The 27,535-nt window shown below is 43.9% G+C and overlaps 1 protein-coding gene across 2 annotated transcripts in view; it reads left to right on the top strand.

Moving 5' to 3' along the window:
- The window catches only part of BAIAP2L1 (BAR/IMD domain containing adaptor protein 2 like 1), a 59,951-nt gene that overhangs the window by 17,049 nt on the left and 15,367 nt on the right, over nt 1-27,535 (top strand). For both annotated transcript variants that reach the window (XM_072120487.1, XM_072120486.1), the window contains exons 2-3: nt 5,870-5,945; nt 12,326-12,412. In XM_072120487.1, the coding sequence (XP_071976588.1) occupies nt 5,870-5,945; nt 12,326-12,412 (163 nt within the window). The remainder of the gene's footprint in view (nt 1-5,869; nt 5,946-12,325; nt 12,413-27,535) is intronic.

Genomic DNA, 27,535 nt, shown 5'->3' on the forward strand with positions numbered 1-27,535 from the left:
TACAAGTATAATATTACATTACAAACATCCATGCGGAACAATAGGAGTAAAAATAAAAAAATGTTGTGTTAATGCATTGTTTTGTGTGTTAGTTCATCACTCAAACTCTGACCTCTTCCAAAAAATTTTCGTATTGCATCATTGGCTGCAAGTGTGTTCCAATAAAGACGGTGTACAAGCAGTTATTTGAAATCTAAATTTGTAGATAGTGTTTGGTATTGGCCCTGAGTATCTGTGTCATGATACCTTTGTGTATGTTGTTGGTATGAAATATGGATTTATATTCCAGGATTGCAGCTAGACTTGGAGGAATGGAGGAGAGTCCTCACACTGCTGTGTTCTTTGATCTCTGCATTCAAACTGTACCCCTGCCCCTCCCTCTGCTGTAATATGTAACCAGAAGCCTGCTACAAATCTTACTCATTAGCTGAACTAGTGAGTGGAAGTGCGGCTCTTCCGGGAGTCTCGATTCAATCACCAAATCCTATCCACACCACTTTTTATCATGATCTTGGGGTGTGGTTAGTTATAAAGGGGCGGGGTTAACTGAGACGACAGCTCCCTGCAAGGATTCATTTGTGAAAGACCCATCACTAAGCTGTACTGTGTCTCTTACATGAATGGAGCCCCAAGTCCATTCTACAATCCTGGAATACAAATGCATTTTTCACAGTCCTGCTGCTACTAACAAACCAGGTGTTAGATGCTTATTTTGGTAGAAACTTTGCAGTAGACTAATCCATTGATATTATGCTGTAAAAGAGGGTTTTCCATGTACCGTGCTTGAAGATTATATTCTAGGATTTTACTTCTGCGGCTTCTGATCACGTACAGGGTTAACTATCCTTATAATAAGCAGCAGTAAATATTGTAGTATATAGTATATATAAATATTTGTGTAGATTGTAGCAGAAATACTTGATTTATAGCTTCTCTGCATGTGCTGGGATTGTTTCCTCACACTGCTGTGCTCTCGGCTCTCTGCATTCAGCTTCTACACAAGTCTTCTGCTCTCTTGCTGCGGTATTCAACCAGAAGCTACGGAATATGATGACGCTATATAAATAAAGATTAGTATTATTATATTATTAAGCGTGTTTAAGCCTTTACTCAGAGAAGAGGGAAGTGTCTCTTAAACAATTCAGTGCACAGCAGTGTGAGGACTCCAAGTCCAGCTGCATTCCTGAAATGTTCATTGTGAACCTTCTGTAGAACTTGGTTCATTCCTTGTGAATGTCTCATTAGCACCACGTCTGATTTGGGTTCTTTGCAGTAGGAGACGTCATGTCCGGTATATTGCACCACGTTCCGTTTTCGTCTTTTTCTGCGTTTCAGAGATGGTTCGTGCGTCACGTGATTTTCCTGTAAGTACAAGGATCATATAGAGATACCTGCGCGCCGGTGAGAAGTCTCTAGATGTTGTAAAAGCGGCAGGTATCATAAAGATGAAGAATACAACAAGGGCGCCGTCTTTATAGCTTCTCCTTTGCTCCTACATGTTCTATGTTTAGAGAATTTTTAACTTTGGTGCAGTCTATTTTTAGCACACGGACAAGAACCTTGTGCCACTTAAAGGGGCTTTCCGAGTGGAGCAAAAATGTGGCCATAAGGAAGAGAATGTAACGAGAAATGTAACAATTAAAAACAAACTGGTAGAAAACACGCTGTCCCCTGCCCTGTTGGTGTTTGTTCACTTGGCTGCATGTTCCTTGGTGATAGCTGTAGATAATCACTGGCCTCGGTCATGAGACCGCTGATAAGCTGCACATGTGGGCAAAACACTGCTGCAGCCAAGTCCAGCGTAAGACATGAGAGTGTCAGGAGGGCAACACAACATGACAACAGTCCCTGCCCCCATTGGGGCTCGCAATACCAGTATGTTTTGGAGTGTGGGAGGAAACTGGAGGACCTGGAGGAAACCAACCCAAACACAGAGAGAACATACAAACTGTTTGCAGATGTTGACTCTGGGACTTGAACCCAGGACCCCAGCGCTGCAAGGCTGTAATGGGGGAGAGCAGCTACTAAGTAATAAACCTCTAAGGAAGATCCATGTCAAATGTTAAAGTGAACTAATGATGACTCCATGTTAGAATTTTGGCTTGGACCTTCCCTTTGTGTTAGAATGTCCCTTTAACAACAAGATGACCACAACGCCCCCTACTGCTAGTATCTATATCCCCTGCAGTACCTCCACAGCGCCCCCTACTGCTGGTGCATCCTCTTTTGACCTGAGCGACCAGATCCCCCCAGATTCCAGTGTGACTGCTGCCCTTGTGACCTGTCTGGTTTTTCTTTCCTTGGAATTTGGTTTGTTGGTGTTCTGTGCTTGTAAAGATTAAACCTGTAGCATTAGGAGTATTGTGATTGTTCCAGGGTCAAAGGTTACCAGAGCCACAGCAATCAGAATATCCAGAAGCAACAAAGCTATAGACTAGGATTGCACTTATGTGTTTTATTATGTACTAAGAGAATCCTCTGCTATATCTGTCATGCATTCACTACTAGTTTCTGGTTTTAGAATTAAAAATAAAATACAGGCAGTCTCCGGGTTACGTACAAGATAGGGTCCGGAGGTTTGTTCTTAAGTTGAATTTGTATGTAAGTCGAAACTGTATATTTTATAATTGTAGATCCAGACAAAAAAATTTTGGGCCCCAGTTACAATTGTAGTTTAAACATTTTTTGCTGTAATGGGACCAAGGATTGTCAATAACTCTTCATTACAGACACCTTACAGCTGATCATTGCAGTCTGGGAATATAGTAAAGCATCCAGAGACTTCACCAGAGGTCAGGTCTGTCTGTAACTATGGGTTGTCTGTAAGTCGGGTGTCCTTAAGTAGGGGACTGCCTGTATATACATCTATATTATCCAGTACCAGATCTGTTACTGCTTCATCAGGTCCAGTTGTTAGGAGAAGGCCTGTGAGTCCCAGCTTTCACCTGTGCGTGCGTGCTCCTATTCTGTAAAACGGCACAGCACCGTACTACTGCTCCTATCCTGTATATATAGGCACAGCACAGTACTACTGCTCCTATCCTGTATATATAGGCACAGCACCGTACTACTGCTCCTATTCTGTATATATAGGCACAGCACCGTACTACTGCTCCTATTCTGTATATATAGGCACAGCACCGTACTACTGCTCCTATTCTGTATATATAGGCACAGCACCGTACTACTGCTCCTATCCTGTATATATAGGCACAGCACCGTACTACTGCTCCTATCCTGTATATATAGGCACAGCACCATACTACTGCTCCTATTCTGTATATATAGGCACAGCACCATACTACTGCTCCTATCCTGTATATATAGGCACAGCACCATACTACTGCTCCTATCCTGTATATATAGGCACAGCACCATACTACTGCTCCTATCCTGTATATATAGGCACAGCACCGTACTACTGCTCCTATTCTGTATATATAGGCACAGCACCGTACTACTGCTCCTATTCTGTATATATAGGCACAGCACCGTACTACTGCTCCTATTCTGTATATATAGGCACAGCACCGTACTACTGCTCCTATCCTGTATATATAGGCACAGCACCATACTACTGCTCCTATCCTGTATATATAGGCACAGCACCATACTACTGCTCCTATCCTGTATATATAGGCACAGCACCATACTACTGCTCCTATCCTGTATATATAGGCACAGCACCATACTACTGCTCCTATCCTGTATATATAGGCACAGCACAGTACTACTGCTCTTATCCTGTATATTTGGGCATAGTACAGTACTACTGCTCCTATCCTGTGTATATGTAGGCACAGCACAGTACTACTACTCTTATCCTGTATATATGGGCACAGCACAGTACTACTACTCTTATCCTGTATATATGGGCACAGCACAGTACTGCTGCTCCTATCCTGTATATATAGGCACAGCACAGTACCACTACTCCTATCCTGTATATATGGGCACAGCACAGTACTGCTGCTCCTATCCTGTATATATAGGCACAGCACAGTACCACTACTCCTATCCTGTATATATGGGCACAGCACAGTACTGCTGCTCCTATCCTGTATATATAGGCACAGCACAGTACCACTACTCTTATCTTCTAAATATGGGCACGCCACAGTACTACTACTCTTATCCGGTATATATGGGCACATCACAGTGCTACTGCTCTTATCCTGTATATTTGGCACATCGCACTACTACTACTCCTATAATGTGTATGTATAGGCACAGTACAGTATTACTACTCCTATCATGTACATATGAGCACAGAACAGTACTACTACTGCTTGCCCATGTTTATGGGAGTTACACTATAGAATTTCTGTATATATGCTTTATATCCTATATACTGACAGTCCCCTACTTACAGACAACCCCTACTTACAGACAACCCCTAGTTACAGACGGACCCCTCTGCCCACTGTGACCTCTGGTGAAGCTCTCTGGATGATACTATAGTCCCAGACTGCAATGATCAGCTGTAAGGTGTCTGTAATGAAGTTTTATTGATAATCCTTGGTCCCATTACAGCACAAAATACTGAAAATCCAATTGTCACAAGGACAAAAACAATATTTTGTCTGGAGCTACAATTATAAAATATACAGCTTTGACTTGCATATAAATTCAGCTTTAGTACAAACCTAAGAACCTATCTTGTACGTAACCTGGGGACTGGCTGTATAGAGTACCTATTTTGGTCTCACTGGTCTCACCATTGTGTATAGACGCCCCTGGGATGATAGTCAGGTTATACATCTCCATACATCTTGTCATGTATTGTGAGACAATAATGAGGAAGTATAGAGCCGCATTCCTTCACATTGATTCCTGGCAATTATTTGCTTCTATTTATATCCATTTTGTTGCTTGTTGTGTGTGCGGACCCATGCGCCCTGCATCATACCATGGATGTCACCCGTGGGTGTTATCGGATCGGGTCATTGCCATGTGTCATTGTATTGTGATATGGTTGTGACCTGTTATCTAGGAGGGTAAGGTCCACCACGTGGAGATCTAACGCCACGTCCTGTAATGCATCGGCATGATAAGAAGATGTGAATAATCCCCAATATTGCTGAATGCACGATCCAGCTGTACCCATCCGAAGAAAAGGGTATCCTACTTAGTGTAATGTCCCCTATAGAAAACATATAGTTTACAGGCCACATTATGTCAGGTTTATCCAGCACTTGGCCTGTGTACAGCATAGTCCCTTTCAGGTGTATGGAGCTGAGCTGCAGTACCCAACACAGCCACTATACTATGTATGGCGCTGTTCTTGGTAGATTTTAGAGACGGCAGTGATGGTTTCATAAATGCAGTCTCTCTAAACATCTGATCATCGGGGGAACCCGCTGATCAGACATCAAAAGGACAGATCGTAATTTCAAGAAATGTTTAAAAATGGCCCTTTTAATGGCGATGGGGAGATGCTAACGAAATTAGAGGGTTTAGCCAACTGTAATGTGTAAGGCCACCTTAACTCAAAGAAAGTTGATTGTGATGCAGAAGGTTGAACTCATCGAGGATGTCTTCCAAAAAACGCTTAAACCCGTTTACCCCCCCCCCCCTTTCCTTCCCCTCCTGCCTTGGGCCTGTTCTGTTGGGCTGGGTTTAGTCATTCATATATTTGCTCCAGTATCCCTTTAAATGAGTATTGGTCAGTGATATTTTTAAAGGTGATGTCCAAGATTGTTAAAAAGTGTCTCTGCAGCGCCTCCCTTGTCAGTTGGCTGTGTCTGGTATTGCAGATGAGGCTGTTCCCTTTAGATATACAGAAGGCGCCAGGCGCTGTGTAATATTGGATTTGTCTATTACTTGCTCCGTTTTTTTCTAATCAGCTCATTTCCTTTTAATATTCCAGAATGTTATGGACCAGTTCAACCCGGGGCTAAGGAACCTTGTTAATTTGGGGAAGAACTATGAGAAAGCAGTGTCTGGTAAGTCGTCTTTTATGGCTATCAATGTTTTCTAATCAGATTATGGAGGCTGAGAGCAGATTTACAGCGTGGCACGCGATATATTGCTGGCAGGGCAAATCCTATTCAATTACCCAGCAGGCTGAGCGCAGTGCGAGGAGATAGTGGAAGGTCTCCAACACTGATATTAGATGTATAGAAGGAAACGTCATTCCTATATGTGCCAGCGATCAGAACTTAGGCAGGCCGTAATGCAGCTTTTACTGCTAGACGATTTAAAGGGGCTTTCCAGGAATCCTAGTGACCCCAGGAGGGCTGTTGTAGCCTAAATAAATTGTGTACTTAAAGAGGTTCAGCCAACTGCTTCATTACTCTCCCGGGGCGACGAGGGGTCCGACTGAGATATGTGGGACCACATCGGACCCCTCGTTTTCGTGATCTATGGGAGTTTCATCACTACGACCCCTCCGATCAGTAAGTTGGGCCCGATCCTGTGGGTATAACAAGTGATAGACGCACCTTGGCACATCCAACCAAGCTGGCCTTGCTGAAGGGGTTACCCAAAGTTATTCACTATCCCCAGGATAGGAGATAACAAGCTGATCGGTGAGGGTCCGACTGCTGGGACACATGGTCATCCTATAGTGAGAATAGGACCACCCATCTGGTAGTCCCAGATGTGGCACCCTCACCAATCAGTTGCAGTGAATAATGGATCATTTAAAAACTTTAAGAACTCCACCATGTTGTAACCGGAACCAGATCAGGTAAGTACTCTTTGGTTTTTTTGGGTTACATCTGCCTCAGCCCCCAGGGGGATTTCCAAAATTCCTGGAAAACTTCTTTAATCAGGTTTTTGGCTATGGGCCTGTTCTCAAAAGAGGGTTACTCTCCGAGATACTATTGCCTGTCAGTGCCGCCCGTGCCAGGTGCTGCAGCGACTCTTTGACAAAGGGAAAGGTGAAGCCCAGTTGATTTACCTTTCTATTTCTATAAGGGTATATTCACCCGCCCTCCTGGATTTCCGGAAAGGGGGAGTGATTGAGCCTGTTTTTTTCCCCCGTTATCAGTGAACGAGCCCTTAGGAATATCAGAGGAACATCACAAGGCAGGTTTAACCAGCGATGCTCCAGAGTTATATGTGGTAATGGATGTATTTGGCGTTTAGTTATGACAGCCCCGGCTTTTCCTAGATCCGTCCTTATCTGTGGCTAAGCCGCTTCCTCTGGGCTTTGCATATCTGTCAGGTATTGCAGTATTGTGTATCGGGAACATCCGATTTTCATATTTTTTGTTTATGGTCGGAGCCTTAACCCCATCTCCATATGGCAGGTCTCCGGGGTAGCTGTGTATTAGATTGATAAATCTGCATGTAATCCAATCGGCTGCATCATTGTTTTACCGGATAGGGGGAAAGGTCAATCCTGTCCTTTTGGATAAGGTAAACCACGCCTCTTTTTCTACCTTGTAAACAGCCCCCCTTAACATCAAGCATGACTTTTAGGAAGCCTAATGACATGATGTAGGATTCAAGCCAAGCCAGTATATCTATTCCAGAAGGAACAGACTCCCAACTATGGACAGCGCTGTTTCATTGTCTTTCCGCCTCTTCAGTGTGGCTCTCTTAGGCTAGGGATCGTCCTGTTCCCTCTAAATGATGGAGCAGGAAGGTGAGCGTGGCTACCAGGGAGCCAGAGATACTGGTTGGAATTAAAAGTGGAACATCCCCTTTAATTACATAATCCCCTTTAAATGGATGAGAGATTTCAGCCGTCACCTCACTATTAAACATGTATGCTCGATAGAAATGAAAAGAATGGGGAAGAACATAAAAATAAGTACCGCAATTACCCGATATGTAGATGAGCTAGAAGGCTAATGCATGACATCAGTCATTAATATATGGAGGATTGTGTGTTCTTGGGTCTAGTCATCTTGAATATGAGTAGAAAGATACATGTAATGAAGCAATGTAGAGATCATTGAAGGAGGGGTAAAAAAAATATGAACATTTCCATTGATTTCTATGTTTACAGTAGGATAAAGTGGGATGCACCTTCCTGTTCCTCCCCCTATGATAGTGGGAGGATACGTCAGCCAGTGATTGGATGTTCATGGTGTTTCCTCCAGTGATGTAACTGACCTTATATGAACGTTGACATCACTGGGGGCCTACCTGAGTATATGATCAGTGGAGGCCTGGGGTGGATGCAATAATGGCATCCGTCCCCCCTAGGCTGTTGTGACCTCTGCTGAGCATTTACATTGCTCTCTAGCAGGATGGAAAGGCATAATTTGCTGCGTTTTTTCCATGGTTTTCCCCATGTTTTTTTCATGGATTCGATGTACTCAGCAGGTGGAGGCAAAAAGGAGACCCCCACCAGCCAGTGCAAGTCTGTGGACACATTCAGTGTATAGCTTTCCTGATGTATACAATGAGCGTATATAAAAAGAGACTAAGGCAGACTGCTATCATGAGAGATGGGTCCTTTGTGTAGAATGGTATCGTGGTGGAAGATGATGAGATAATAATCTTTATTTACATAGCACCATCATATTCTGTAGTGCTTTACAAATCATAGGGGACATATACACACAAAATAAGACAGTATAAAAACATAGTCTATGGGAACTATAGGAGTGAGGGTCATGCTCGCAAGACCTTACAGTCTATGAGGATGAGGGGGACACAAGAGCTTACAGTCTATGAGGATGAGGGTGACACAAGAGCTTACAGTCTATGAGGATGAGGGTGACACAAGAGCTTACAGTCTATGAGGATGAGGGGGTGACATAAGAGCTTACAGTCTATGAGGATGAGGGTGACACAAGAGCTTACAATCTATGAGGATGAGGGGGTGACATAAGAGCTTACAGTCTATGAGGATGAGGGTGACACAAGAGCTTACAGTCTATGAGGATGAGGGGGTGACACAAGAGCTTACAGTCTATGAGGATGAGGGGGTGACACAAGAGCTTACAGTCTGAGGATGAGGGGGTGACACAAGAGCTTACAGTCTATGAGGATGAGGGGGTGACACAAGAGCTTACAGTCTATGAGGATGAGGGTGACACAAGAGCTTACAGTCTATGAGGATGTGGAGGTGACACAAGAGCTTACAGTCTATGAGGATGAGGGGGTGACACAAGAGCTTACAGTCTATGAGGATGAGGGGGTGACACAAGAGCTTACAGTCTATGAGGATGAGGGGGTTACACAAGATCTTACAGTCTATGAGGATGAGGGGATGACACAAGAGCTTACAGTCTATGAGGATGAGGGGGTGACACAAGAGCTTACAGTCTATGAGGATGAGTAGGTGACACAAGAGCTTACAGTCTATGAGGATGAGGGGGTGACACAAGAGCTTACAGTCTATGAGGATGAGGGGTGACACAAGAGCTTACAGTCTATGAGGATGAGGGGGTGACACAAGAGCTTACAGTCTATGAGGATGAGAGAGATGCATAGATAATAGATATTGGATAGATAAATGGATATGAGATGGATAGATACAAGGTACCGGAGAGATGGATAGGCTTTGCCTAATTAAAATCCTGGCTGCCATATTTATAACTTATAGGCATCCCTGACCAAAGTCCTGGGTCACAGATCTCAGATTGTCCGGTCATCTCTGTAGATTATAATCTGCTCATAAACAAGACTATTAATAGACCAAGATTTAGCAGCTGAAATTTGCTGGTGTGTTATAAGCTGCCATAAGCTGGTCATATACATAACAGGCAGAGCTTCCGGTCCTATGCTAGTCCCCTGAGATAAGCAGCATCAGAGGTATCCAGCAGCCGCTTATCTCCCTCTATAACAATAGACAGTCCGACCCAAGCAGAGAGGTCCGAGAAGACCCCGCTGTGTTAAGTCTAAGTCCTGCGGGGCACAAGTCTGGAGGTGCCAAGAAGAAGAAGGTTCCCCCTTTAGACCGAAAACTTGTTTGCAAAACATGAAGGTCTGAATGGAGCCGGCTTACATAATTAATGGCGTCCGGGGCTGTGGGATTGGCAGCGACATGAAATGTGATGTGCGGTATCGGATACCGGAGCCGTGTACTGTACATGGATTAGGTGTACACCTCCGCCCGCCAGGACTTTCTAATGTAACACTTACTGCCCGCTGCCGCTTCACCTGATTTGTTAAGATTTATATAATGTGCAGTAAGACGACTTGTATTTACACTTTTAGCGATTATGTCATTGTCATTTTTACTGAATGTTCCCAAACCTCAAACTAAGACGTCTCCACGTTCCAGCGAGGTTACGGGAAGGATCTGGAGATTTGCGTTCTCAGAGCCAACATTGCTGAACCAGGATATTCTCTTTTTCTCTGCTGGATCTTGATATTATGCACGGTATTGGGATATGATACAATGTAGCGTTCATCCTGAGCCCCTTGTTCATGAATATAGGAAGAGATGCTTCTGAGTTATTATTTTATGTTTGGGGAGAGAAGGGGTTGTACTAAGTTTTATTGTTGTTCTCTATCCGCAGGATAGGGAATAACAATCTGATCAGTGGGGGGTCCGACTGCTGGGAACGCCACCAAGCACAATAATAGTTATGGAGCGGCCCGTCGGGCATGTTTCAATACCTATGGGAGTGTTGGAAATTGACAAGCACAGCGCTCATGTATCTCCAGCACTCTCATTGACATGGTAAACATGCAAAAACACATGTGTTTTTAAACGGACTGAAAACGCATGCTTTAAAACGGTCCAAAACGCCATATGTGGCATCACCCTAAGATCAGGGAGATACGAAGTCCTGCCGCCGCTCTGATCAGGTGTTGAGCTCAGCGTCTGTAGTTGGCTCCGAGCTCTATGTAGTAGATGTAATACATCGATCACAGTTCTGAAAAACAAAACCCTAAAAAAACGCTGGTATGTTGTAGCTGTGTACAATGATTCACAATTTAAAGGGGTTAATTGTTGTTGTTTGTGTATATTTCCCATATACCCCTGGTCATGTAATGTCGCACAGGTGCACAGCTTGTTATATCCCTGGTCTTGTGATGTCACACAGGTGCACGGCTTGCTATACCCCTGGTCGTGTGATGTCACACAGGTGCGCGGCTCGCTATACCCCTGGTCGTGTGATGTCACACAGGTGCGCGGCTCGCTATACCCCTGGTCGTGTGATGTCACACTGGTGCACAGCTTGCTATACCCCTGGTCGTGTGATGTCACACTGGTGCACGGCTTGCTATACCCCTGGTCGTGTGATGTCACACTGGTGCACGGCTTGCTATACCCCTGGTCGTGTGATGTCACACTGGTGCGCTGCTCGCTATACCCCTGGTCATGTGATGTCACACAGGTGCCCGGCTCGCAATACCCCTGGTCATGTGATGTCACACAGGTGCACAGCTCGTTATATCTCTGGTCATGTGATGTCACACAGGTGCACGGCTCGTTATACTCCTGGTCATGTGATGTTACATAGATGCACGGCTCGTTATATCACAGTGTATACAGCGCTGTGTGTGATCCAAAAAGTAAATTGAAACATTGTATAACTTTTAGACAAGCAATATCGATTATTTGCAGAAAGTGGACAATCTTTTTAAGGGGCTGCCCCCAGGACAAAATGATGAAACATCCGGTCTATTCCTAGGATTGTGTTGACGTTGCCCCTATGGGTGTATTCGCCACCCAGAATGGCAGTCGCCAGATAAGTCTAAGGTTATACACATGGTGATCTTACATCCAGTATATAATATATTGGCCGTCCTCAGGACTAGATGTTCTGATCCGCAGTGTGCTCCGCTCGGTTGATCTGCGGAGCCCCCCCTCGCCTCTCCTTCATGCTTCATGTACAGGGGGCCGTAGCTCATCATTTACATGACTGCTGAGCAGAGCAATCGGCACCCGCCGAAAAGTATCTTGTAGATTGGTGACAGCGGCCGCACTGCAAGTTACAATGTGAGGAAAAAGCTGATACTTTCTTTTATACTCCTGCAATGGCTTACACCATGCGGAATTACAGAGCATCACTTCTTCACACATCTCCCAGCCGGGGGGTAAGTTAAAGGAAAGTGATCAACACGTCTTCACTGCAGCTTTGGCTGTGAATGGAGTAAACCCTACTGTAAGTCTCTAGGCTTTAGTCAGGTCTTTCTATACAGGAATGTTGAAAAAACCTACCATAACTTTAGGGCATATACTGGCACAGAGTAAATCATTTTGGAATAATGTTTTGTTTTTTTTCTTTTGCATGGGGGGGGGGGGGATGAGTAAAATTTTTTAGATGATCATCATTCTAATAATAGAAGGCCTCTTACATACAGTATTTGTGTCTTTTCAGTGTACAAATCCTGGGATCGTTACTATAAGAATGTTAGGAACGTTTTCACAAGTTGATAATGATTGTTGTGTCTTCTGTCTTTGCAGCAATGGTCCTGGCTGGAAGAGCTTACTATGACGGAGTAGCCAGGGTGGGAGATCTGGCCAAAGCATCCCCGGTATCCAAGGAGCTAGGTAAGTGCTATCCTCTCCAAGACTACCAAGAAATGACTACATCCATATGTACTCGTGGGAAATATTGAAGGCAATTTTATGCAGAGGGAATCCCTTTAAAAACCTTATTTAAAGGGAATCTACCATCACAATCCATCATGATAAAGCAGGGACACTTACTCATAGCTCCGGGCACTGGGACTGTGATAATATTCTTATATTTGTTATTTATGGCCTCCTTCCTTCTAAAATCAACTTTTAAATTATGCTAATGAGCCAGAAGGGCTCGGGGGCTTTAACAGAACTTTAACAGCGGGCTGTTACGCTGTGCAGGAGCACTTTCCCCTCCAACTGTGCAAGATTACAAGAGGTAGGGGCCAATTGAGCAGAGGAGGGAAGGGTGACGCAGTGTAACAGTTTGTGCAGCTGCAGCATGGATGGGCTGCCCTTCAGACTGATTAGCATAATTTTAAAAGTTGATTTCAGAAGGCCACGGATATCAATTATAAGATTATTACCACATATACAGTGCCTGGATCTATGAACGGGTATCCCTGATTTATCATGATGGATTTTGATGGTAGATTTCCTTTTGAAGGATTTTTGGGGATGGATCATTAAAAGCAGATCAGTATGGAACCAACACCTATATTCGTTTTCACTACCTCCGATGCTGTAGCTATACAGAAGCTAGAATCCCCTTTAAAATATCGTATACCAAAGTATGATTGATAAAAGACATATGTCCATATATCCGGAAATGAGGCCCCCCATCCCCTAACGGGAGCTTGTCGCTGCTGCAGCAGGTCTGTAGTGGACACTGTAGCTGTCAGTGATTGGCTGCATTGGTGACGTATGGAGCTATGTAACTTTACAGGAGCACTACCTTAGTCCCTGGCAGCACTGCAGTGCACCTGATCATACAGGACAAGCACTTATCAGTTCTCCAGCACGAGGTGTGGCTGCGAACAAACAGGAGAGTGCAAACATTCGGAGGCCGTACACCTCTGGGTGCTGGATTCTTATGGCCAGGGGAAGGAGCTGAACATTTATCAGATGGGACAAAATACAATCCAAGGTTATATATATATCCAGAAGGAAGGGCTCAAGCTTCTGCAAGGGGAAATGTCTGCGAACTCAGAGAACTCGGCAACAGCGGGCAATGATCTAATGTATGTCATGTATAGAGGCTCCTGGCTCTCCCTGATCTCTCCTCAAAGGAAGTGAGCTGCAAGAAGTATAAAGTAGTGGCTTATTATTATCCTATGGAGAATTCGGCCAAGCATGCATGCGTTAGGGTCGGTCATGAGGAATAGCTGTCAGCCATACAGGCGCTCATCCGACAGCGATCTTTAGTTAATTACGCTCTTAAATGACTTCTAAGAAGCAGCATCCAACGGAGTAAAACCTACATTGTGCCATTCCTCTGTTTTTCATTCGTAAAAAAGGGTTGTCCACTTTTAGGATATTCCAGGAAATAATTGTTCTTGTTTGTGTCATGAAAAGTTATTAAATTTTCCAATATACTTTCTGTATCAATTCTTCATGGTTTTCTAGATCCTCTGCTTGCTGTCCTGCAACAGGAAGCTTCATCGTTTACTTCCTATAGATAAACACTGTTCCCTGGTCATGTGATGTCACACAGGTGCACAGATACACACGGTGTAATCAGAGCTGTGTGATATTACGAGCAGTGCACCTGTGTGACATCACATGATCAGGGACCGGTGTTTATAGGAAGTAAACAATGAAGCCTGATGATGTATGACGGAAAGAAGAAAGCAAGCAGAAATCTAGAAAACCATGAAGAAATGAAAGAAAGTATAGTGGAAAATTGTGACATCATGGTGGCTCAGTGGTTAGCATTGCAGCCTTGCAGTGCTGGGGACCTGGGTTCATGTCCCAGGGTCAACATCTGTAAAGAGTTTGTATGTTCTCTCCGTGTTTGCGTGGGTTTCCTCCAGGTCCTCCGGTTTCCTCCCACACACCAAAACATACTGATAGGTTGATTAGATTGGGAGCCCCATTGGGGACAGGGACTGATGTGGAAAGTTCTATGTAGCACTGAGGAATCTGTGTGCGCAATATAAAGGAATTATTATTACTATTATTAATTATTATAACTTTTCATTACACAAGCAATATCAATTATTTGCTAGAATGTACTTTAAAGTGGACAACCCCTTTAAATGTTATGAATACATTAACAACTGGGTCTTAATAGCTGCAGGTGTTTCCCTGTACAGTCTGACACCACTCGCTGCCCCAGGGTGTGTAGGGGTACACTCCTTTGACAAAAGTATTGCAGGCATTCAGTTTTTCTCATACATTTCCAGAAGGAATAACAGAGGGGACAGTATAATGTACATTCTCCTGAAGCCGCCCATTAACCAGATGTAGTTTGCAAACAAAGATGACTAAACAGGAGGCCATGTACCTGGTAAATACAGCGGCCTCAGCTGTCCTGTGCAGTGAGGAATAATGGCTGCACATTTTCTGCATACGCCGCGAGTCAAAGGAGTTAAATAGAAGGATTAGTGCATTCTGTGCGAGGTCTTGTATAAACATATAGGAGCCGGGTTATTCCATAGGCTTCAGAATCTGCTTTTCTACTGGAAAGAGAAGCCAATGAATGCGATTTAGGTTATTCGTTATTGCGTTTTGATATGATTGGATATTGGCGACTTTCTCAAAATTAGAAGGGGGGCAATAAGTGGCTGGATCGGCCAGGCCTGTATGACCCACAACAGAGGAGTGGGCGCTGTGGGGAATCATTGTAATGGGAATTGCTTATTTTATGGTTTTTAACCCATTCCGAGACCTTTATCATAAATTTGACAGATGACCCCCTTCCCCTTTACTATAACCCAAAGCCTCTGCCGTGTTAGGATCAGGTGATTGGGGTGTGATTTACAGTCTTGGCAGGACGCACGTCGCATAGCTTGGCTCGTCTCACTAGAGATACCGGTTTTTGTACCTGAGAACTCATCTTCTGCCCAATTTAAGATTTTAATTTCTGGTGTAGAAAGGTATCGCCGATCCCTGAGTGTCATGGAGAGTTCTCATACTACACTACCGAGGGATCAGTCCTAAGCCGCGGATTCATCTGCCTGGAAACCCGGGTCACTGGGACAATCCCCTGAAGATTCCAGCATAAGAAAATCAAATCTGTTGTTCTTAAATGATGCACCCAGTCCAATCACAGGGGGGTGACCACTATCCCCTTTTTGGGGTCTCATCATATGACAATCGTGGAATCTAAATCGTTCTGTAAAAACCCCATATATCTTTACCCGAACCATAGAAAACGACATTTTCCATTGAGTTATGTCTTGCATGATAAGTCCTCCATTATAATGGGACCCTATTGTAGGTGGATCCCTGTTTTGAGGAATGTCTTGATTTTGGGGGAAGTTATTGAAAGTTTCAAGCTAGACATTGACCTTTAACCCTTTTAGAACCTTGCTATTGTAATATCCAGAAGTAGAATATAATGTAGGCGGTTTGGAATCCAAGACTTCCGGGAGGACAATGGCCACCTAAACTAGTTTTTTACTGTCCTGAAGAGACAATAAAAAGCTCTCAAAAGTGCCTCCAGCACCTTTTGAAGGCCCTCCAAAAGTCCTCAAACTACAGAACTAAAAGTGGACTGAAGGGACTACCCTCTGCTTTCCCAAGAAACTTGGATCCTGCGGTTAAGTAGGTTATCATCTTCCTAGTTGCCTCTTGTGATTGTGGAAAGTAGGGATCCTATGTTTACCATTTTACTTAAAACTTGGGACCCCCACCAATCTAGCGTACGTTTCCTATTTTGCAGATATAACTGTGTATTAGCCTAGTAGTAAATGACCCCCAGCTTACAGGGGGTTACACACCGCAAAGCTTTAATGTGCGGACAAGTTGTAAACCAATTGATGGCAGAAGAGACCTTTATGTCTTGAGCCTTTGCCGGCTTTTTTAATTGTTTCTGTAATTGCATCTCCCGGCTTGTCAGTGCATAAGTCTGGATTATAGTTCTCTTCCAGGAGGCCCATTTTTTATGTTTTTATTACGGTTTTTATAACTTTTTAATTTTCTGTGCCCCTGTAATTTACATGATGGATCCAAACTGTAGTCACACATTCAGGTTCAGGAGACTTCACATGCAGGTTGGAGTAAAATGTCCTTCCGTTAGAAGATCTTTATTAATATTCATCTTTTGTATAAAGAAAAGAGAATAAACCTTGAATATCTCTATTAGGGTTGGAGGTGGTCGATATGAAGGGCTCCGATATACGGATAATTAGTGTATGGACCCTTTATGGACAGGACATGAAGCCTGGGCTTCATGTCATGTGCCTTTGTCTATGCGGTAGCATCTTCTAGGGCAGAAGTGGGCATTTAATTTTCCAATGGGGCCACATGAGAAATTTGAACTGTTTTAGAGGGCCGGCGTAATATACTTAAAGGGGTTTTCCCAGGAAACAAGTTAAGCCCTAGCCACAGGATGGGGGCTAGCTAGATTAGCGATCGGTGGGGGTCTCAGTGACAGATTACAAGAATGGGTATGAGGTACCTCTGTCCGACCCCTCGTCGCTCCCAAAGAGGAGCGAAGCAGACAGATTGCTGAGCGCTGATAACCGAGACCCCCACAATCTGTAAGTTACTTGTTTCTTGGGGAAACCCCCTTAACTCTCCTCTACCCAATACCTTTAGGCTACATTCACACGGACGTATGAAAATGACCGTATCCGTACCGTACCATTTTTTTACGGATTACATACGGCCACATTCATTTCAATGGACAATACGTCTAACCATTTATATTGCCGTTGTTAACTCCGTTCCGTACCGTATACTAGCCGTATAAAAATATAGGGCATGTCCTATTTTCTCCCGTAGATCAGTTCTGTATGCCCTAGAAGTCTATGGGGATGTATAAAATACGGGTTACATACGTGCTGCATATGGATGAAAAAGTTCACGTATCTACGGCCCGTAAATACGGGACTGGAGAAATCATACGTCCGTGTGAATGTAGCCTTATCCTGTATTTAGCAAATATACTATCCCTACATAAAATAGAGTAAATAAAACATGATTCAGAACTTAATATTGAATATATGTAACAAAGATTTTGTAATTTGCAATCCGACGCACATATAAAAACCATTGCCCGATGCTGTTGAATTGTTTGGGTGAACATTTGGACATCTATTCTTTGCGCAGATAGAATAGTTTAGAATTGTGACCTCTTCATTCAGCCAAATACAATCGGTAGTTAATAATTACATTGTGGATGTAACCTGAGGTCCATGGGAATCGCCACCTCAGCATTTCTCTTATCTGACACCCAGACATTCTTTGAGAGAAGAAACTTTATGGTCGTTATAACTGGGCTCTTCTGTGATGGGCTTTGCTCCTTCAGTAGTGTCCCTTTTCTCCTTTGGACTTCCAAAATGCCGCAATAGAAGCCACCGCATGTCATTACACTGAATATAGTCCATCAGGATCCACAAGTGTCCATCATATTGCAGATCCATTCCCATTGGGATTGTAGCGATTTTAGCTTTCATAACGTGAGAGAGAACAAAAACCTAGACGTGAACAAATCCCTGGACACATGGGCAATAAGCAACTTGTGTGCTAAGTCAATAACCTGAAAACCAGCACCAAACATTGAGATTTACATTACACCATCTAGAGATGTCCACATTCTTGACCTGGTGGCCACCAGTTCATAGGAGGTCATTTCACAAGTATTAGGAGAGCATCAAAACAACCACTAGTTTTTATAGAGGATCTAGGGCAGTGGTGGCGAACCTATGGCGCTGGTGCCAGAGGTGGCACTCAGAGCCATTTCTGTGGGCACTCCAGGACAGAGTTAACCAAATAGGACAAAATCCAACTGCAGACCCAGGCAACTTTGTTGCTCTCCGCGCTATTTTAAAGCAACATTTCATTGCCTGTTTGGAACTGCGGGAAAATTTGTCTGAATTTGCCCCCTTCTTTCAACTGTATTGGTGGCCTCAGGGGGCCGATACAATTGAAAGATGAGGAAGGAACAGGTAGTTACTGCTAAAAATGCCCTGTTGGCACTTCACGGTAAATAAGTGGAACTGTAGTTTGGGCACTCTGTCTCCAAAATGTTCGCCATCACTGATCTAGGGTCACAGTACCATAGGGTGCAATTGTTTTGGGAAGCTTTGACTTGGGGATATGGGACAGATTACTCCATAACACTCATGAAGAAGATGACGCTGGCAAGAAGGACCCTAAAAGTCCTATCCTTGTCTATTTTATCTGGTATGGAAGGGGAGCCCTACTAAGGGGGGGGGGGGGGGTTCAAGCTTAAAAATTGGTCCCTTATGCACAACATAACAGTTAACTTGTGGGTCCAAACACTAAAATAACCCACCAATCGCAAAACAAAGTTACCCTTCCCCAGTCTAAGTGCAGCCACAGGTCAAGCCCATCTACTTCCGCTTCAGTACCGGTTTGTGGAACTGCGTCGGTGAATAAATGTAGGGGAACCCTCTGTGTTCAGCGCTTGGAGAATGACTTAAAGTAAAGTCTGTGACACTAAAGTCTTGCGGGGGTCTCAGCACGGAGACCCCCACTGATCAGCAAGTTAGGCCCTATCCCTTTAACATCAAACATGACTTTTGGGAAACTTAATGACATGATGTCGGATTAAAGGCAAAGTAGAATATCTATTCCAAAAGTAACAGATACATAAAGGCATGATCCTACAGCTGACCCCACTCCCCAAATGTAATTCACATTGATAGAGCTATGGTGTTGGGTGCTGCTGCTTTTGGGTGAGTAGGAAAGTTATCTTACTGATAGGTCTCTACTCTCTAGCTCAGTGATGGCGAACCTTTTAGAGACTGAGTGCCCAAACTACAACCGAAAGCCACATATTTTCACAAAGTGCCAAATGCCAAAGTGCTTATTGCTCCCTGCCGTGTCACAGATTCGAACGTATTGGCGTCCTGAAGACCAATACAGTAGAAAGATGGAGAAATTCGGATTATTATTGTAGCTTCCCTCTAAGGTTCCCTTAGCAGGTTGAATTGCAGGCCCTGAGATAATCCAGCTCTGCCCACTCCTCCTTGCTCCTCCGTTACTCTTCAAGTCCCTTTAAAATAGTGCTGAACATGGCACGTTCTTGGCTGCCTGTGGCTGCAGGAGGAGGAGTCCTGAATGGTGATCTTTGTGCTGGGTGATGGCCTGGGTGCTCCAAGTGCCACCTCTGGCACCCGTGCCATAGGTTCGCCACCACTGCTCTAGCTGTAAACTAAAAAATGATGCATAAAAGCAGTATAGAAATCTTATCCTTAAAGTCATCAGAAAGTTTAGATTCGGCATAAAATAAAGTATTTGCTAAAGGAAAATTCTCACCATATGGATATTTATGGCAAATATATGGAATGGCCTTTTTTGACTTCTTTTTGAAGTTAATTGAAGATCGGTGACATATCTGTGGTGATGGGGTCCTGTGGGGTTTGGTGTCCTCCTATTGTATACTGAAGTGTACATAGACCCTGGAATGTTAGTATATTTCTGCCCATTCCTCTGTCCTGTCTGGGTTTTATCAGTAGCAAAATATGTTTTCAGTTGTGTAACATCAGCTCCTTATTCTTTCCATTGGGAAGCGGGTTACATCACAGCGGGTTCCTCTTGAGCAATTTCATGTGTCGCTCAAATCTCAGAAAATCTCGCTGCTCATAAACGTGGAGCCAGGTTTCAATGTCCTATTTGTTTCCATGTGGTTAAATAGTCCATAAACCTTGCAGGTTATCAATGTCATCGAGCAGGAGAACGCGCTTTCTACCAAAGGTCAATTGTAATCAATTTAATACAGGAAATTACAACATTTTGTCGTTCTAAGTTTCTGGAAAACCTTAAAAAAAGAGAATCAGAAACCAGAAAGATGAAATCATAGGGATCATGGACAGGTCAATAGGGGACAGAAGACGGGACGTTCTGGTCAAGGCTCCTCATATGGTCCCCAGGAGTTGTCATCACAATCGCCTCATAAACATTCATGGAAATATCATTTGCCTAGTCAAATATTTGCCTGTAATTCCTACGATCTTTGTCAAGATAATTAGAGATAAGACAAAGAATACATTGGGCTCTGAATAACCTTGGGTCATTGCCAAGAAACTGCAGCATTAAGGGGTCACCATGTTCAGACCTTACTGCACCATCAGTCCCTAATCCAGACTTTACTGCACCATCAGTCCCTAATCCAGACCCTACTGCACCATCAGTCCCTAATCCAGACCTTACTGCACCATCAGTCACTAATCCAGACCTTACTGCACCATCAGTCCCTAATCCAGACTTTACTGCACCATCAGTCCCTAATCCAGACCTTACTGCACCATCAGTCACTAATCCAGACCTTACTGCACCATCAGTCCCTAATCCAGACCTTACTGCACCATCAGTCCCTAATCCAGACTTTACTGCACCATCAGTCCCTAATCCAGACCTTACTGCACCATCAGTCCCTAATCCAGACCTTACTGCACCATCAGTCCCTAATCCAGACCTTACTGCACCATCAGTCCCTAATCCAGACTTTACTGCACCATTGGTCCCTAATCCAGACTTTACTGCACCATCAGTCCCTAATCCAGACCTTACTGCACCGTCAGTCCTTAATCCAGACCTTACTGCACCATCAGTCCTTAATCCAGACCTTACTGCACCATCAGTCCTTAATCCAGACCTTACTGCACCATCAGTCCTTAATCCAGACCTTACTGCACCATCAGTCCTTAATCCAGACCTTACTGCACCATCAGTCCTTAATCCAGACCTTACTGCACCATCAGTCCTTAATCCAGACCTTACTGCACCATCAGTCCTTAATCCAGACCTTACTGCACCATCAGTCCTTAATCCAGACCTTACTGCACCATCAGTCCTTAATCCAGACCTTACTGCACCATCAGTCCTTAACCCAGTCATCCACTGGCATATGAAAGCGATGGTGGCGTAGATTAGTGCAATTTACTTCATCTCTTTAGGAAGCCACATACAGAAATCATCATTCTCCAGAAATAACAAGGTAGGGAGTTTCCAAACGTAGATCTATGTAGCCATACCCTTATGTGTGGTGTTAGTATCAGCAGGACTGTGAAAAAAATGTGCATTTACAGCATGTTTCAGGTTTGTAGCTAGACTTGGAGCTCTGAGGAGTGTCCTCACACTGCTGTGTTCTTTGAACTTGGCATAGAACATCTTCCCAGCCCCTCCTCTCTGCTGTAATACTGTATGTAAGTCAGGTATCTAACCTGACTCCACGGTGCTGCAATCCTGGAATATAAATCCACTGTTCACAGTTCTGCTGCTACTAAAGCACACACACAGGTATGGTTACACAGATCTCCAGGCTCTGCAGCATTGCATGACCCTGAGTCTAACCACTTCTAAGAGGTTGGACAAAAATCTTATGTGTATGAGGACAACTTCGTGGTTCCTCCATGCCTGACGAGGATTTGTTGAAATTCAACATGGACGTTTCCTACGAAATGGGCAGAAGGGTGACCAGGGACCCCCCTCCAATAGGTAAGACTGTAAACAGAGGGTAATGTTTCTACTTTCCCTCACAGCCTTTAAAGATTGTATGTCACTTTTTATACTAAAATAATTGGGTTTTTTAGGATCATTTAGGATTTTTTGGAAAAATTATTTTTGGAATGTTATTATTTTGTAACTATTTTTTGAGCAGTTCTTTCCATATTTGTGAAAATTGATAATCTACATGTATAATTAGAAAAAAACTATAAAACCTGCAATAAAAGAGGCTGGGCCTGTGGCTAGTAGCCACCGCTGCAGGGATAATGCTTGTTTTCCAACCTCATGTAAACAAACCATCTCATTCCGGAGCTCAGACCATGGATCGACGTGGGAGTCCGGATCAGATGATCCATTATCATTATAACCTTCTGAAGGCCTCATAAAATACTTGTAAATATAATTTGCATAGTCAAATATTTCCCAGCGATTCCAATCTTCGTTTTACTTGCAAGTTGAGTCAGGACAGATAATACGCTAAGCTCCGGATATCAGATGTTGGGAAGACGTGTAGCAGAAAGTGGGCAACATGATCATATGTCCTAACAGAGGGTCTACAAGCAGTTTTGACCATATTAAGCTGTAGACAGACTTGAGTATTGTCCCTGAAGATCTGTTTATGTCTTTATTTGTATTGTTAGTAGATGCAGGACTGTGAACATGCGTTTATATTCCAGGATTGTAGCTGGACTTGCAGCACTCTGGTACACTGGTGTGTGACATCTTTTCTCTAAACGCGACACTGCCCCTCTCCTTTGCTGTAGTAGAAGTCTGCTGTCCAGAGCTCTCATACCCCAGTGCACTGGAATGTTCTGCCATTATGGAATTTAAATGCATTTTTCACAGTCCTGCTGCTACTAACAACACATATGATGTTACGGCTGCACAGGTCTCCAGGGACAATGCCTAACACTATCTGCAACTTTGTATGGTCAAAGCTGCTGGTAGACCACCTTTAACCCAGCATAGGCACCCACTGGTCTGGAGAAGCGATGGTATCATGGTTGGATGAGGCATCATTGAGACATTCATAGCCACTTTTCAGGCTGGCTAGTAGATAATTGTTCTGCACACAGAATTGTTGATACTTCTGGTACAATGATGCATCTGAATATCTACACCTGAGATGTAGGAGACCATGTGGTTGAACCTCCGATGATCATACACTTGTGCCCAATACTGGGGCAGATTATTAAACCCCCAACACCTGGTGGCGGGAAAAGGAGGATCTCATATGTAGCTTCTCAATATGGTCGATCGCTCGTCCACCAAGAAATAGTACAGCAGTCGGATTTCTCCAGTAGCCCCCCTCGCCCATCCATACAGGGGGAAGGGACCCTTATTTCTAATTATGAATGAATGTCCCAATGATCAGAACCCCAGCAATCAGAAAGCTGTTCCCTTCTGTCATTGATGTATCCCTTTTAAAGACTTTGCATAGTTGCAATACCAAGCACAGCCTATGGATAAGAGTGGCGCTGTTCTCCGGGGTGGATCTGGATTTCATAATAAATCTTGTTGGTTTTGTAGTGTAATAACATGTTGGCTATTATATGGGTAATTACTACACTATAAAACCTGCAATAAAAGAGGCAGGGCCTGTGACTAGTAGCCACCGCTGCAGGGATAATAACTATTTTCCAACCTAGCGAGCAAAACTCTGTCTTCCGGAGCCAAGTTGTGCACAATACAAGGGTATATCCTATAGCGCGTCAGGTGAAGGGACTATGCCCACTATTGATGGGCCTACGGGGGCGATGGTCTGGTGAGACTTATTCCCTGACCCTGCATCCCTTTGTATAGGCATCCGTACATGGCAAACCCTCCGAACCTTCACTGATCAATTCCAGGCAGGAATGAGCACCTATCCACAATAAAGTAAGATGATCTGCACTTGATTAACAGGCCTTACCACAGGCATTTGTAAATGTCTTCATTTGTCCTTGCACACTCGGTATTATAGCTGGCTGCACATCCTCTGTTTGCACACGGCAGGATGCTGCCAACAATCACTACTTTTAGGGACATGGGGCATAATGGTCGTGGATTAGACTCTGCAGTCACCGCTGTCAGCTGACCCGCGTCAATGTTATTTAGGTGTAAAAAGGCATCTATCCCCTTCTTGAAGCTCTCTGCTGTCCCTGCTGTGACCAGCGCCTGAGGCAGGCTATTCCACAGATTCAGAAAAAAAACTTCTGCTGCTGCTTTCTTCAAAAGTTGTGCCACACCTGACCATGGCGCCTGCCGGTATTGCAGCTCAAGTGTAAAGAAATGAATGGAGCCAAGTTGCAATTCCACGTACTGCCCATGGTCAGATGTGGCGCTGTTTTTTGGAAGAATGCAGCCATTTTTTTCCCAAACCTTTACAATTTTAAAACCCATGTCATGAGGTCTTCTTCAGGCCATTGTGAGAAGTGAATCCAACAGTGTCCACAGTAACAGGGGGGAGGTGTAGTACACACGTGCATGGACTGTACTAGTCAGATACTAACTAGTGGTTTCATAGTTTCACCCATATCAATCACAGCTGTCAGGGAGAGACTGGTGAGACTGTGTGTAGTCACCCGCCCACTACTTCTAGATATTAGAAACTGTCTCCTCTATAATTACATCCGTTTTTTAATCCCAGGACTTGCCCATTTTGTATAGGTTTTCTGAACTTTTTTTCTAATTCATAAACGGTTTGTCCAAAGTAAAAAAAAAATGTATATCTTATTTCCCAGAAATGGCGCCACCCTCACCTAATGGCTGAGACTGGAACTGCAGCTCAGACATGTTTATTCAAAGACTATCCTGATCTCTGCTGACGAGGAATATTTCAGTTAACGTATTTTCATTTGACATAATAATATTGGAGCACATTTACTATATCCTCGGCTCTGCTACATCTACACCATACAGAAACAATGGGGGTGATGTTACTATATCCTCGGCTCTGCTACATCTACACCATACAGAAACTATGGGGGTGGGGGGTGATGTAGCAGAGACAAGGATATAGTAACATCTACACTATACAGATACAGTGGGGGGTGATGTTACTATATCCACAGCTCTGCTACATCTACACTATACAGATACAATGGGGGTGATGTTACTATATCCACAGCTCTGCTACATCTACACTATACAGATACAATGGGGGTGATGTTACTATATCCTCGGCTCTGCTACATCTACACTATACAGATACAATGGGGGTGATGTTACTATATCCTCGGCTCTGCTACATCTACACTATACAGATACAATGGGGGTGATGTTACTATATCCTCGGCTCTGCTACATCTACACTATACAGATACAATGGGGGTGATGTTACTATATCCTCAGCTCTGCTACATCTACACTATACAGATACAGCGGGGGTGATGTTACTATATCCTCGGCTCTGCTACATCTACACTATATAGATACAATGGGGGTGATGTTACTATATCCTCAGCTCTGCTACATCTACACTATACAGATACAATGGGGGTGATGTTACTATATCCTCGGCTCTGCTACATCTACAATATACAGATACAATGGGGGTGATGTTACTATATCCTCAGCTCTGCTACATCTACACTATACAGATACAGCGGGGGTGATGTTACTATATCCTCGGCTCTGCTACATCTACAATATACAGATACAATGGGGGTGATGTTACTATATCCTCGGCTCTGCTACATCTACACTATACAGATACAATGGGGGTGATGTTACTATATCCTCGGCTCTGCTACATCTACACTATACAGATACAATGGGGGTGATGTTACTATATCCTCAGCTCTGCTACATCTACACTATACAGATACAATGGGGGTGATGTTACTATATCCTCGGCTCTGCTACATCTACAATATACAGATACAATGGGGGTGATGTTACTATATCCTCGGCTCTGCTACATCTATACTATACAGATACAGCGGGAGGTGATGTTACTATATCCACAGCTCTGCTACATCTACACTATACAGATACAGCGGGGGGGGTGATGTTACTATATCCTCTGTGTTTGCGCCATTACTTTTCTGTAGCCAGTGGTGAGGCACAGCAGGAGCGCTGTATAGTGCTGAGTACATAGGTGGGTGGCCATAAAGTGCACATAGGGTGTGTGTCCTGTGTCCATAGTTACCCAACAACAAAATACTCTCAGGCAGCCATGAGCTGATGTGATTCAGAGCACATAATGGCGGAAGCAATGCAGCTACTTATTGTGTGGCCTCAGAAATGGCCGCCTGTTTGTCTATGTCTGTTTTATTAGTTGTATTAATAGGACCTGAACAAACACAGGCATTCACAGGGCTATAAAGGACTGTCCTGGGAATAGCGCCTCCTATTGTGCTGAAAACGTATGCATGAAATAACGTCTTAGTTTGAATCATTGTAATACCCGTTATGGCCTTTAGGTGTCACTGTGTCTATTGAATTTGTGTCTATCAGCCATATAAACAGCTGATAGGGGACTCAATGTATAACTTCCCCAGGACCCAGGAGGACCCTCGTTACAGTCATAAAGTCATTCGTTTTACAGGTTTACAGTTCGTTGGTTTTAGAAAATCCACATTGTTCTGATTCCAGATAAGCGCTCCATTTCCATGACTCTGTAGGAGACTATTGTTTTCCACGTTTAATTTGTTGCATAGTTCCTCATTATCCGCGTCTGTCCCCGTCCACCACCACTTACCAGCTACTCACCTACCACACACTGAAAGGACATGATGACATTTTACTAATTGTATTCTTTATCAATAATGATCCTGCCATTGCCTTTTATAGAATTCTGACGTGTGGCTCTGTTGTTCATCCTGGAAATGTAGGAGGCGTTCAAAGGGTTTTTTTGGGCCTATACATAGGGTAAGTGATAAGTGATCAGATGACGGTGGCGGTGCTACAGGGAGCTGAGTACAGGAGCAGCCTGTACCCGCTCTGCCATTGCTGTCTGCTGAGCGTCTAGGGTGCCAGGTGCCGTACCATCACCAATCACGTGGTCCTGAAAGGGGTTTTTATATTTTAAGAACTTTTCCTCCCAGTGGTGAAGGAAGGGGATAGACCAGTGGTGGCGAACCTATGGCACGGGTGCCAGAGGTGGCACTCAGAGCCCTTTCTGTGGGCACTCAGGCCATTGTCCCAATTTCACCAAACAGGACCAAATCCACCAAATCTTTCTGCAGTCGCAGGCAACTTAAAAGATACTGCTCTCAGAGCTATTTTAAAGCGACATTTCATTGGCTGTTTGAACTGTGGGAAAAGTGAGAAGGTGAGGACAGAACTGCATTGTCTATGGATGTCCTCCTGCTGGACCCACCATTCTTCCTGGAGAGAAGCTACAATGATGGTCTGAATTTATTTGCCCACCTTCTTTCAACTGTATTGGTGGCCTTAGGAGAGCCAATACATTGAATGATGTTGAAAAACAGGGAGCAATAAGTTACTGCTTGAAATGCCATGTTGGCACGTCACGGTAAATAAGTGCATTTCGGTTGTAGTTTGGGCACTCGGTCTCTAAAAGGTTCACCATCACTGGGATAGGGGGGGGCTTATCGAGTTGTAGTTTGTCTGGTTTTACGTTTC

The sequence above is a fragment of the Engystomops pustulosus genome, chromosome 8, assembly GCF_040894005.1.
Source record: "Engystomops pustulosus chromosome 8, aEngPut4.maternal, whole genome shotgun sequence".
NCBI lineage: Eukaryota > Metazoa > Chordata > Amphibia > Anura > Leptodactylidae > Engystomops > Engystomops pustulosus.